General features: G+C 36.2%; 2 protein-coding genes across 3 annotated transcripts in view; both read left to right on the top strand.

The window, feature by feature from the left end:
- LOC118647631 overlaps positions 1 to 14,907 on the top strand; it is a 377,709-nt gene that overhangs the window by 53,222 nt on the left and 309,580 nt on the right. The gene's annotated exons all lie outside the window — the stretch shown is intronic.
- Positions 9,676 to 11,026, top strand: LOC118647632 (trichohyalin-like). Its single transcript, XM_036292890.1, has one exon. It carries the CDS (start codon positions 9,710 to 9,712, stop codon positions 11,000 to 11,002), a length of 1,293 nt encoding a protein of 430 aa, XP_036148783.1. The 5' UTR covers positions 9,676 to 9,709; the 3' UTR covers positions 11,003 to 11,026.

The raw sequence follows: 14,907 nt of genomic DNA on the forward strand, positions 1-14,907 counted from the left end.
TGCGATAATCATATCTGAATTTAATTTCCTAACTTTGGTGACGTATTTTTCAATGGATTCATCTCTGTTTTGTCTAAGATTATTTATTTCTAATTCCCAATGTTCAAACGTTAAGTAATTTCCAAATTCTTTTATTAATGCCTCACATAATTCTTCAAGATTTGTAATAGTATATACGGACCTAACTAACGCGGCATCGCCCGTTAATTTTGTTTGAAGGATCGCCCTAAAAAAAAATAATCTTCTGGCTCTACTAATTCTAAAACTCCTCTACAATCGGATGTAAATTGGTGAACCGGAATATTTTTACCATTAAAGATTGGCAAGAGATTTAAGCTATGGCGAACAGAAAAATAACTATTACCTGTCGAAATCGAGGATCTTCGACTTTGTTGGTCCCTATCTAAGTGACTTTCGCCGTGAAGATTTATCAGTGCCGACGCTTGGTTATTCATGGTTAATGTTAAAGATGTGTGATCGGATTCGAAATTGTCTACTAAACTACTTTCGCCCGAACTATCTGAATTATAGTGTACGCTAGGACTTCGGTAATTCATAAAGACTTACAGTAGTAGTACAATAAACATTGTTCGCATGGTGTTTTGATGTTGGTCCAGGATGTTGTCCGATGATTTGAGGAGCCTTTTTACGTGCTAGATGTCCACGGAGTCTCGTCGCCGTCGTCTCAAGAAGATGCTGGATACCTCGTGCTTTTCCTCCCACTTTTCGGCTTTCGTGCTGCTCCGACGTTTCAGCTCCTCTGCCTTTTTCCTCGGATGCTGGGCCGTAGTCCGCCAAGAGGTTTTATCGGTGAGACCAAATTGTCGAATTATGCAGATTATAGCCAATTGTTAAGGATCGTCTTCTACCACAGTATTTGTGAGATTTTCTCGATTTAATCCTTTGTGTTTCGTGTGTCCTTACTTTGCGCCTTCCTCGAACTTTTATGCTTGCATAAGCAATAAAACAAAATGCTGATGGAGGCCTTTCTTCAGGACAACTGGTTAACCGCTGCCACCAATTGTTACGTGTGAGATGCACGTAATGTGAGAGATAGATCGCACTGGTATTTTAAAGTATTTTATTCTAACGTTTTACAGACTTTCGTCTAACTTCTAGTGGTTTAGTACAGAGACTGACTCTAATCATCGAGAGGGATCCTTATATTAAAGTCGGAATAAGTTAGCATCGTCCAATCATAGGAAGTGCTCGTAAGGCGGTAATAGCTATTGGTTGATTTCTTAAAAAGGAGAGAATTTGATAATTGATATCTATGTCATAAAGAATAGTTTGGGTGGGATGCAGGATGTTTACAGGACGAAGAAACAGACAAATATTAAGTTTAAAAAAACCGTAGATAGAAAAGGTTATCAATAAGTAAGGATCTGGTATGACACATCGGGATAGTTTTAAGACATAGTTTGTACAGAGTGATTAGATAGAAATATTTTAAAGAAGAGAATTTTTATCGTGTCTAAGCACGTAACAGTGCGCGAGGTTAGTAGCGAGGTTAGACTACGTTCCAAAATTCACTGCTAGTACTAAAAACCTATATTCTACGAGAATTATAGATTTTCAGTATTGGCAATAAATCAAGAAGAGGCAAAGAATCTCTTAACAACGTTTGGCAGCGTTTAACAGTCGACAATCATCCGTCACAAACGTTCACAATACACAAGGAAAATGTCATTAAACACATGAACGGTGGAGTTCTTCTCTATTCTGCTGAATGGTAAGCGACGAAAACTTATCAGTTATTTCACATTTTATTAGATGAAATTGACGTTAATCATTATATCGTCTCTTGTGGAATAATGTATTTTTGCCTTTTTGCTACGCAATACTATTCTTTACTCGTTGATAATTAGCTTATTATTAATGTCCTTGCCACTTCATCAAATTTACAATTACATAATTATTTAATTCATTATGTATTCTATCAAATCGATGTGAATCATGCTGATACCAGTTAAATTGCTACTAAATTGCATAATAAAATTTTGTGATAATAATGAACTAATTTTTAACATTCTGTTACTTCTAGCATCATACTCTTTTATGACAATGTCAATATGGAATTTCATGGATAAGAGCAAGCGGAATTTATTGGGAAGAAGCATGACATATTATATTTGATAATGCATAGGATGATCTTCAATGTTAAAGATCAAAAAGAAAAAATGCAGTCATTCAGCTTTTCATTTGTTACATTGAAGAAGTAACACTGGAACAGCCAGTTTTTGATGTTAATTATAAAGGAGGCAGATGCCACGCTCAGCCAAATCATAATTAGATTGGAGAATGCAATTTTTTATTGAGATGTAGGTAAAAGCGGTGGAGCAATTTGGTCAAGCTTTACTAAGAGTCGCAGAAATGGGTAAGCAAGATATAATTCATACAAAATCTATGTTTATACCATTGATATCTAATAACATCAAGTTACATATCAATTTATCTATAAACACCCACATTCACATAATTTCTGTATTAATTTCTAAAACATACATAGCATGTTTTCAATACTTCAGATAACGCAAGATTAATAATATTGCATTATGTTATTAAAAAAATTAATTCAATTTGATTCTAAGCGATATTTAATGCCCTAATTATATTCCATGTAACTTTTAGCTCAAGCAAATGATGCTTCACCATCATATACACCTCTATTTTCTAACTGGTATCCAACATAATCTTTAACTTATCAACCTCCTCCAACTGGATATTATGAATGGACGTTTCCCACTAATGTATTCACAGTTTCAAAGACTTACAACTAGCAAATTTAATTATACGTAAGTTTTATTTTAGTAATATAAATTGTATAATTTGTTTTAAGTAAATGTACATATTTTAATTATTAATATTTGTATTATGACACTAAATAAATGTTTTTAAAATATTTAAGTATTAATAAATATACATATATATAGTTTTATATACAAATATTTATAACTATATACATATATTTAATATATTGAATCATATATTTTTTTGCATTTGAAAGAAAGCTGTTCGTATAGTACACAAGCACGTACGTAACGGATGCAGCAGAAGAGGAACAATTGGAATAAAGTTATCAATTAAAAAAAAAGTTATATAATTATATGTATATTTACAAAATTATAAAATATATAATGTGTAAAAATATAATGTATTTAAATTACTTTTATACACAAATATCTATAAATATGTAATTAATTATTACAGATGAAAAGTGACATTTATAATTGTCTATTTTATATGTGTATATATATGTTGATTAGTATCAGATTGTTTTTTAAGTTATTATATATATACTAATTATAAGTGTTGCTTTTTATTTGTGGTGTATATATATATGTTTACACATAATATTTATTCGTAAAAACTTAGTATATTACATGTCTGACAATGAGTAAAATTTCAACCTTTAATGTAAAGATCGGCAAAAAATACACTTCCTGATTTTCAATTGGTTTCGTTTCCCGCTATTCCTCTTGTCCCGCAGTGTCGCGATCAATGTGTGCTATTAGAAACATTATGATGAAACAATACATTAAAACAGAGGTTGGCAAGAAATGCACTTCTTGGCCGATTTTCAGCTGGTTCCGCCTCCCGCCCCAGATAGCACAGGACGTCCTCAGGATCATCCTGAATATGTCCCGGAATGTCCTGGGATCTTGTCAGGATATAATAGTTGTATTATTGTAAATATTTTATGTATAAATTTGACTTCTAAAGTAAGTTTAAAATGTTAAATTCTGTAATAATATTAATATAAATTGAAATTTTACTCATGTCTTGAGGACATCCTTGGGATATCCTGAGAATATATGTATTCTAGCTGAAAACGTTATTCTTAAAATATTGTATAAAGAGTTTCATTAGCTACAAAATGTCTGAAGATAAACTTAAATATAATGACTGTATAAATACCAGACATTTTAGATAACACAGAATGTTCTAAGAATGATATCCTGAAAGTCCTCAGGACATCCTAAGACAGTCCTCAGGACATTCTAAAACAATCCTCAGGACATCCCAAGACAGTCCTTAGAACGTCCTAAAAGAGTCCTCAGGACATCCTACGAAAGTCCTCAGGACATCCTAAAATAGTATTCAGGACATCCTGGACGTATAGTAATTTTTGAAAAAAACGTAAATTAATATAGCAAGTGAGAAATCTTTGAATATCGTACGTATTTCTAGAATGTATTGCAAAATCAAATGTGTAAAAATGTTGACTTTAAAGTCAGATTGAATGTCTACACTTATTGAAACAATATGGCATATTAACAATACTAAAAAATTATAAAAGATGACATTAAATAATTTTTTAATTTTATTTTATACAAACGGCGCAAAAACAGTTTTTTAATAAGTTATTCCACATGCTATTTCGCGCGCATATGTAAAAATAACTTTAAGAAACTGTAAAACTTTATATTTATTTATAAAAATATAAGTTAACTATATATGTTTCATCCTTCTGACAACATCTATTGTAATGATCTATAACAAATATGTATGCATAAACAAGAAGTACTCATGGATCATCACGAAGCGTTAGGATGCGTATGGTCTTCGAAGTCAAGCATCGTCGGCGATGGTTGATACTTGGATGGGTGACCGTTTTCTCGGGTACAGAGATTAAACATGCTTTAACAGGTACAACTGTCGCTAAAACATGTATAGTCTTCTTCCTCTTACAAAATTATCGTAGAAATAATTAGAATTTTTAATTTTTTGTTAAAGTTTTTTTTCAATTCTCAAAAACTGTTAAAAATACTTAGAAATATTTAAAAAATTTTCTAAATTAATCGGAATTTTTTATTTTTTAAATTTTTCTGAGAAACGTTTCAAAAAATTTCTTATAAGTTTTTTATAAAAAATCGATACATTTATCAAAAATCCTAAAAAAAAAAATCTAAAAAATCTGATAAAAAGTGGTCATTGTTTGCTATTCCTGAGGATATCCTGAGGAAATCCTATGGTATCCTCAGAACGTCCGATGGACTGTCCTCAGGATGTCCGATAGACTGTCCTCAGGATGTCTTAAGGACTAAAAAGTGGCGCTCGTTTGCTATTCCTCAGGATGTCCTGAGGACGTCCCGGGATAAAATCAGGACGTCCTCAGGATATCCACGAAGTCCGTTCTGGACGTCCTGAGGACGTCCTAAGGACGTCCGTGTGCTATCTGGGGCTATTCCCCTTGCCCCGCAGTGCAACGCGCAGCCTACGAAGGCTGCTCGCGAAACTGCGGGGCAAGGGAAATAGCGGGAGGCAGAACCAGCTAAAAATCGGCCGAAAAGTGCATTTCTTGCCAACTTCTGCTTTAATGTATTGTTTTATTATAACGTTTCTAATAGCACACATTGTAATGTTTCTAATAACACACATTGTAATGTTTCTAATAGCACACAATGCAATGTTTCTGAGGGCGGACATTGTAACGTTGCTGCAATCTTGCAACAAGATTGCAAGAACATTTCGCAACTGCCACGCAATATTACAATCTTTCGGTGTAATGTCTATGGGATGTTTCTGCAATCTTTCGATGCTGTATGGGAATAGTTTTCTATCATTGTCTATATAATTGGAGATATTTTAAACAGGGAAAAATTATTTTGCAATTTTGCCGAACATAACATTTTATCATTCTTTATCGTGTCTGAATCAAACGATCATTCAAACACGATTAAAACTTTATCTGAATATAGAATTATCTGAATAATTTATATAGACTTTAAGTCGTAATTTTTTTATTCAGTAAGATAACCAGATAAGATAATATAGGAAAGTTGTAACGACCTGTTCTTCCCCTACGGTCGTGCGGGTGGACGGGGTTAGGGGAAATAGGTCAGAGACACATTCGAATACTTTCGTTAATCTGTTTTAACTGTATTTATTGAGATAATGATGGTTTATTATATTAACAAAGGTAAAATGTCCGCGTCGTGTTCTTGTCGCAGATTGCCGAAAACGTGTTTACTTGTTGTTAAAGAGATCGTTGTTTTCGCGCTCGGAGAAAAGAATCCCGTGCCTCGCTTGGCGTGACGTGTACGGGGTCTGCGGCGCGTCTCGCGATTGTCGGCAGTCTCGTGTACGTGCGACGAGACAGTGGGGGGACGCGCGCGTCTGTTATTCGGGGGGGAATATCGGTTCCTTGGCGGCAGCTAGCCGGAAATGTCCGGCCGGGGCAGGATGCTTCCTTACCTCGGTAGCCTTGTGCTAGGAATCGACGGGAGGGTAGGATTTCGGCGGGCCGGTAATGTCCGGCGGAGGCGGGATAGCCCTAACCCCTTGCTTAAGCCGTGTGGGAAAAAGGGATTTGGAGTTTTCCAGATTTCTGTGAGAACGCCGGTAATATCCGGCCGGGGCCACTGTACGTAGACCTCTGGTTTCTCTAAGATCTGGTCGACGGAGGCGAGCTCGGCTCGCCGGAGGAGATCTGCTTGTTCCTCCGTTTCGGCCGTCTTTTTATACCCCGGTGGAGGCCCCCCCCCCTGTCTCGTCGTGGGGGTGTCGTATCGGGGGGAATCGTCTCGTCATTTGCGGGTGCGAATTCGAACGTTTTTAACGGCCGGGTATCGTTTTTAATCCGGAGGTCGTCGGCCTTCCTTGCTTCGCGCGGTTCGTCATCGGCACAAGGCGCCTGCGCGAGCTGTCAGCCGATGCGCGGCCTGTGTGCTGTCGTTCGTCGGAGTGAACGGCCGCGGTAGTGGGGAGTCTTAGGCGGGCGCGGGGCGCCCTGGTCGTCTCTCGGACGACGATTTCGGCGGTTGCACGGCCGAATGCGATGGCTTATAGAGCCAGCGTTACAAAGTATATATTCAGATAAAGTTTTAATCGTTTAATTCGGATACCATAAAGAACAACAGAATGTTCTGTTCGGCGGAATTATAAAATAACACAGACACACAAAAAATGGTTGGTCCGGCGGACTAGACTAGTCTAGAGATACTATAACAGAGATTCGCCAATGCGTTAACGATTTCTGATTGGCTCCTGTCGCTTGGGGTATAACCGGAAGTATGAGAGAGAAAGATAGATATAACTGACAGAGAAAGCCTAGCCGATCTAACCTGTCTCCTGTCACCTGTCAAAAGAAAACAGAGTAAACCGCCATCGAAAACGTCATATCCGATATCCGGTTTTACCCCAAGACGGCACATTGGCGAATCTCTGTTATAGTATCTCTAGACTAGTCAATCCTTATGTATTTTAACCCGCTGAATACGAATCCAAAGTCAAAATTGCAAAGTTAGCTCGCATTTTCTAACCTCAAAAAAAAATTTTTTTTTATGTTGGTCTGGCGGACCAGACTATATAATCAGTCAATCCTTATGTATTTTGACCCGCTGAATCCAAATCCAAGGTCAGAATAAAAGAGTTAAATAAGGAAAAGGGAGTGAATTTTCTACGCTATTCATTCACAGAAGCTCAGACTTGTCATAAGTATTGAATTTTCCCCGGATAATGTGCTTACGCAAGCTTGCACGCTCCGAATTATACATTTAAGATCTAAGCTGCTTTTACAAGGTGTTTTTTTTGAGGTTAAAAAAAAATAAGCCAATTCAGCAATTCTGACCTTGAATTTTGATTCAGCGGGTCAAAATACATAAGAATAGACTACTCTGGTCCGCCGGACCAACATTAAAAAAAAGTTTCTTTGAGGTTAGAAAAAATGAGCAACTTTAGTAATTCTGACCTTGGATTTGGATTCAGCGGGTCAAAATACGTAAGGATTGACTGATTATATAGTCTGGTCCGCCAGACCAACATTAAAAAAAAATTTTTTTGAGGTTAGAAAATGCGAGTTAACTTTGCAATTCTGACCTTGAATTCGGATTCAGCGGGTCAAAATACATAAGGATTGACTAGTCTGGTCCGCCGGATCACTTTTATTGTGTGCCTGTGATAATTGTTTCTCCTTGAAATATTTCCTATTATAAAGACAACGATAGAAAACGATTATTGTTCCATAACATATATTTGATAGAAACATATAGGGACAATTTCAAATTAATTTGTATAGACTTTAAATCGTAATTTTTCTATTTAGTAAGATAATTAGGTAAGATCATATAGGAAAGTATCCATATTCAGATAAAGTTTTAATCGTTTAATTGAGATACGATAAAGAACGATAGAATTTTATAACTTTTCTATCAAATTTCTATATATTTCTATCATTTTGTATCCAACTTTTTAGTTAATACGCGGCGCCGATAGGCTGGTAGGCGATTAAACTCTCTCGTGAGTCAAATGCAGCTGACCCGCTATATAAAGACCACCCGCAACACGATTAAGACAAGCAATAATCAGTTTCTTTCGCTACGAGAGGACGATGTGGAAGACGACTGCCACATTACTTTTATAATTTACTCATTTTAATTGAGTAAACGATTCTGTACAAGAAAAGTAAAATGTTTACATTTTTTGAACTAGATTTACGATAGGTAATCTATACGAAAAATACGATACAGAAAGATAAAAAGTTTATTATAAGTTTCAGATAAGCAATCTAATATTTGCGAACCAAAAACACGATAGAATACGATTAATTTATATAAAACATGACGATAGAAATTGATTAAAAACGGTAGGTAATCTATACAAAAAATACGATACAGAAATATAGAAAGCCTATTGTATATTTCAGATAACCAATCTAATATTTACGAACCAAAAACACGATAGAATACGATTAATTTATATAAAACATGACAACAGAAATTGATTAAAACCGATAGATAACTATATGAAAAATACTATACAGAAATATAGAAAGCCTATCGTATATTTCAGATAACCAATCTAATATTTACGAACCAAAAACACGATCCAATTAGATAGAACTTTTTCTTATCTGATTCTATTGGATTTTTTTAGCAGGGTTGGATCTTACTTTTATATAATTTATCTTTATTATTTTTATTGTATAATCTAAAAGAAATATTGTAAATTATATACATATATATATGTATATGTATATATATTATTTACAATATTTCTAATTAACATTAATTTATAAATAATAATAAATTATATTCTTTTTAATTTTCAAAAGGTTTATTTTAATTGTTCTACTTTTAGATGTAATATGAAATAATATGAAATAATACGTATTATTATTATTATCATTATTATTATTATTATTATTTTTTTTTTTTTTTAATTAGAGGGGGAAAAATGGCGGAAGGAGAAGGTTGGTTGAGTGAGTCCTCGCGGTTATAAAGAAGTGAATTAGTGGAAAGGAAGTGAGGAATGATGTGAGAAGATATGGAGGAGGAAGAGAAGGAGAAGGAATAACCGGGGCATTGAAGGGAAGCATGAGACGGAAAGCGGAGAAGCAGGAGAGATGGTGAAAGAAATTGGAGCAGGTGATAGTGAAGGAATGGAGAGTCGGTGGAAGATCGCGAAGCGCAGGACTGAGCAAATAGACGGATGCGAGATATCGATAGACGAGGAGAGAGACGGATCGGTGGAAGGAACGAGAGAGGGAGAGAATTGGCAGAATAGGAGATATCGAGAAATCGATAGGTCGATGAGATGGAGATTGGTGGAACGAGAGAGGGAGAGGATTGGCAGAATAGGAGATATCGAGAAATCGATAGGTCGATGAGATGGTGATTGGTGGAGAGTGCGAGAGTGGACAGAGGGAGAAGAATCGAACATCGAAAAGGAGTGGGGAGAAGGGAAGCAAGAGGTGACGTGAATTGAAATGGTGGTGAAAAAGGAGTTGAAAAGCGAGAAGCGGAACAAAGAAAGCAGAGAGGATAGAGATAGAGGAAAAAAGATGGAAGACAGGAAGATGGAAAGCGGAGAGCTGAGGAAAATTAGAGAGGAATTGAGAGGAATAAGAGAAGGTATAGTGGACTTGGTGAGGTTATGGAGGAGTTGGATAGAGAAAGAGGAAAAACAGGGGAAAGCTGGAGAGAAGAGAGAACGGAAAGAGAGCAGAGGGGAGGAGGAGACGGAGGGACAAGAAGAGCAGGGATCAACAGAAGAGAAGGTTGGAAGTAGAGAATTCAAGAGGAGAGGAAGCGGGGACAAGCAGAGGGACAGCAAGGAGAGGAGGGAAGAGGAGAGAAGGAGGAAGGTCACGGAGGGGGAAGGAGAGGTAAAGGAGATAAAAGGTGAGAGGATGAAAGAAGAAGCGAAGAGCAAGGAAAGAAGGGCGGATGGAGGAGAGGGGCTGAGGATCAGAGGAGAGAAAGACGAGGAGAGGAGGGAAGATGGGAACGAGGTGACGGAAGAGAGGATGGAGGAGTGGTGGAGAGAGGTGGATGCGGAGGAGGAGAGGCTGTGGAGGAGAGAGGCAGGGAGAGAGGAGGGAAGGAGAGAGGAGGAAGAAGAAAGAGACATGACGCTGAAGAAGTGGCAGAAGGGCATAGTGAAGGAAAAAGGGGAAAGTGAATGGAGAGAGGTACAGAGGAAGAAGAATGGGCAGAAGGTGACAGAAGAAGAGAGGAGCAGGAATGAGGGGAGAGAGGTGCCAGAGCAAATCAAGAGGGAAGAGGATTGGGAGAAGAGGGCAGATAGAAGGAAGGAGATGGAGGAGAGGACGAGGAGCAGACTGGAGGAAAGAGAGAAAGCCACGCAGAAGGAAAGAAGGAGGACAGCAGGAGAAGAAGAGGACAAAAGGAGAAGGGAGAGAAATGTAGTATGGAGAGAGGTAGAGGGGGAGGATGAAGAGGAGAGAAGGTGCTTTGTAGAGGGCATCATGGAGCGGATATTGGGAAGGAGGGTAACAATGGACAGGGTGGAAGAAAGGAAGGGGGAGGGGGGAAGATGGGTACTGATAACAGGAATCGTGAGAGAGGAGGACAAGGAGGAGATTCTAGCAAGGGGAGGGGAGGTAAAGGGGATATGGGGAGTGGGGGTGGATGAAGACTTATCGATGGGGGAGAGAAGGATGAGGTGGAGGATGGTGGAAGCGGCGAGAAGGGAGAGGGCAAAGGGAAGGAATGTAGTAGTGGCAAACAGAGGGCTGTGGGTGGATGAGAGGAGGTAGAGTTGGGATGAAGAGGGGGGTAGATGGAGGGAGGAGGGTAGGGAGGAAGAGAAGAGGAAGTAAGGAGAGGATGGTAGTATAAGCTTATTCATAGAAAAATGTTTTTTGATTTGTTTTTTGATTTGTGACAGGTGGCAGACGGACAGAGGAGAGGGAAGGAGACGAAAAGTATATAGAATAAGAAGCGAGAGTGGAGAGAAGCTATCCCTAGTCATGGAAATGAGAGAAGTCGTGGATAGAAGGAGACAGAGGAGAAGCAGGAGGGAAGGAGAGAAAGCATGAGGCGAAGAGAGAAGGGGAGGCAGAGAGAGCAGGGAAAGACAGGAGAGAAAGTGGAGGAGAAACTCCAGGATGAAAAGAGCAGGGTAGAAGAGGAGTGTGGAACAGGCAAATAAGAAATAGGAATAAGGTTGCAAGAGGTAGAGGCGCGGGGAGGGGAGGGAGGAGTAGATTGTAATGGTCGCTAATGGCCAGGCCGGTTTATTAGGGAAAGAAGGGATAACTGTGTAAGAAACTATGAGATATTAAATGTATAGTTATTGTTGCATAGAGGTGTATGTGTGTTCCTTGGAGTGTGACAGAAAGGCGGTTTTGTAAAGGGTTTGGTGGTCCCTATAAAACACCCCGGCAACCCTGAAGGGAGTCCGGAATAAAGTTGATAATTATTTTTTTATTTATTATTAACATTATTAATTATTTGTATATTTTTAAATGTTTGTTATAATATATTATTGTTTCTTTTTTGTTTTTTATTGTTTCGTTTTTTTTATTTTCGTTTCTTTTTCCTTTCCTTTTTCTTTTTCTATTTTATTGATTCTTTTTTTTCGTTGTTTTTCCAACCAAAAGAGGGACACAGTAATTGGTCTGGGTCAAGCGCTGTTTTTGTCTAACCAGTAGCATAATGAGCGCTAGACAGAGAAAGAAATTGACCCGGACCATGTCTCTTCTTTGTCTTTCTGCCAGACACTTTTCAAGAGCTTTTTGCAGGAAATGCGCAGTCCATGCTTTATGTCGATGATTTTTACAAAATGTGGATTAACCCACTATTGCAGCAAGTCCTTTAATTGAAAAAGGCCCAAAAGAAATAATCAAACCATAATAGGTCCAAAATTTAGTTTATTTCGGATTTTCTATGAATGTCTGAAATTGTGACAAACGTATATCCTATGGACGTCCATTAAAGGACTTTTTATAAACGTACAAAGTTGTGCCAAACGTATATCCTGTGGACGTTCATCGATTGTCCGACGGACCTTATTTGGACTCTTAATGGACGTCCGAATGTCCAGAAGCGGATATCCATTGGACATACAATGGATGTCCTTGTGCTATCTGGGAAATTTCTCGTCTTTGAGATCTTTTTTTTCATAAATGTTGAATGAGATCCAGAACCCTAAATTTTGTAATATTACAAAAATACTATGTAAATATTACAGTAATACATTCGTGATATATCACCATTATATTACTGTGATTCATTTCGGCGGACATTTTAATATTGTAATAATATTTCGGTAATATTTCTGCAATATTTATACGATATTTCACTGTAATATTGTAATAGAAGAACAATATTTCTGTGATATTATTGTAATATTCCGTGCTATGTGGGATTACATATACAAACCTTACATAAAAAATAGTATTCAAAAAAATTTGCATAATACTCATTAAAACTATTGAAATTATTTATCACTACAAGTTTTCAATGAGCGTTATAAAATATATTATCATTTTGAATAGCATAGCTTAAACAGAAATCAATGAGTGCATTTTTATTGTAAGTGGTGTTGCAAAAAAGAAATTAAGTATTAATTTTTAACAACTGCTGTATATATATTGCAATTGTCAATAAATATTTTATTTATTATTTAGTTAATTTATATATATTATAAAATATATGACTTTATAAATTATATTTTAATCGCAATATATTTCAATATATGTTATCAATGTGCTATTTTCCATGTTCGCATTACAGTATAAACGCAGTCTTTTTTATAATATTAAAACTAACTGATAATGTTACTAATATTGCAAATTTGTGCATTTTTAAAAGAAAAACAGTCGAGTTAAATATTGAAGAAAAACATTAATAATTTTACAATATTTCAGTATTATTTGTTTAGACAATTTATAGACAGTCTTTCTACAATACTAATATTAACTAATAATGCTACCAATATTACAAATTTTTGTATTCTTTAAAAGAAAAACAGCCATGTTAAATTGAAAAAAAAACACTAATGATTTTGCACTATTTCAATATTATCTGCTTTTTTTAGAATCCTTTCGGAGGCATGGCGGAACCAATTAATTATGCCTAATTCTATCTCTCTTCCCATATAGCACAGAAACCTTTCAGAGATATTTCAGAAAAGTTTCAAGTGAAAAGTGAAACATTTCAGAAATGTTTCCAAATGTTTCTGAGACAGCTCTCAGACAGCTCTGAGATAGCAAAATGTCCGCGATGCTTGCACTTGAAACATTTCTGAAAGTGTACTGAAAGGTTGCTGCAATACATATCTGCAACCTTTTTGAAAACATTCAGAAATGTTTCAAGTGCAAGCATCGCGGACATTTTGCTATCTCAGAACTGTCTCAGAATTTGAAACGTTTTTGAAATGTTTTACTTTTTACTTGAAACATTTCTGAAATATTTCTAAAAGGTTTCTGTGCTATATAATAGGTGCACTACACGCAGAAAAAGGATTCGTTACCAAAGCTAAAATCTCAAATAGCACTGGATGTTTCAAGGACGTCCATTTTAAGTCCAATTCAGGTCCGCATGTCCATGGACATAAAATGGACATTCATTGGATGTCCATTATTGGAATTTAAACGGATGTTCTATTCTATTATAGAACGTCCTATGCTGGATATTTGATTTATGTCCGCACTTGTATCTTACTTTTATATAATTTATCTTTATTATTTTTATTATATATATACATATATATATATTATTTACAATATTTATAATTAACATTAATTTATAAATAATAATAAATTATATTATTTTTAATTTTCAAAAGGTTTATTTTAATTGTTCTACTTTTAGATATAATATGAAATAATACGTATTAGTTTATTATTTATTATTAACATTATTAATTATTGGTATTTTTTTAAATGTTTGTTGTAATATGTTATTGTTTCTTTTTTGTTTTTTATCGTTTTGTTTTTTATTTTCGTTTCTTTTTCTTTTTCGTTTTTTTTTTGTTTGTTTTTCCAACCAAAAAAGGGACAGAGCAGTTGGTCCGGGTCAAGCGCTGATTCTGTCTAACCAGTAGCATAATGGGCGCTAGACAGAGAAAGAAATTGATCCGGACCACGTCTCCTCTTTGTCTTTATGCCGGACACTTTTCAAGAGCTTTTTGCAGGAAATGCGCAGTCCATGCTTTATGTCGATGATTTTTACAAAATGTGGATTAATCCACTATTGCAGCAAGCTCTTTAATTGAAAAAGGCCCAAAAGAAATAATCAAACCATAATAAGTTTAAAATTTGGTTTATTTCGAACTTTCTATGAATGTCCGAAATTGTGACAAACGTATATCCCATGGACGTCCATTATAGGACTTTCTATGAATGTACAAAGTTGTGCCAAACGTATATCCTATGGACGTCCATCGAATGTCCGACGGACCTTATTTGGACTCTTAATGGACGTCCGAATGTCCAGAAGCGGATATCCACTAGACATACAATGGAAGTTTTTGTGCTATCTGGGATTTTTAGCCATGAAAGATGTGTCTTTAAGACACAATAATAAATATCACGTAGGCTCCGAAAGCTCACTACGATAGCATAGGTTGATTCGTTTTCTGTCACCGTGGTCTGCTTTAGGTAGCTTGTGAAGTGTGAATTGCATTACGAAAAAGGTGCCGCATGCGTCACCTAGT

This window comes from Monomorium pharaonis, chromosome 10, assembly GCF_013373865.1.
Source record: "Monomorium pharaonis isolate MP-MQ-018 chromosome 10, ASM1337386v2, whole genome shotgun sequence".
Lineage (NCBI taxonomy): Eukaryota > Metazoa > Arthropoda > Insecta > Hymenoptera > Formicidae > Monomorium > Monomorium pharaonis.

Coding starts and splice junctions, on each gene's coding strand:
- LOC118647632 (XM_036292890.1), top strand. CDS start 9,710: ATGGTGGTGAAAAAGGAGTTGAAAAGCGAGAAGCGGAACAAAGAAAGC.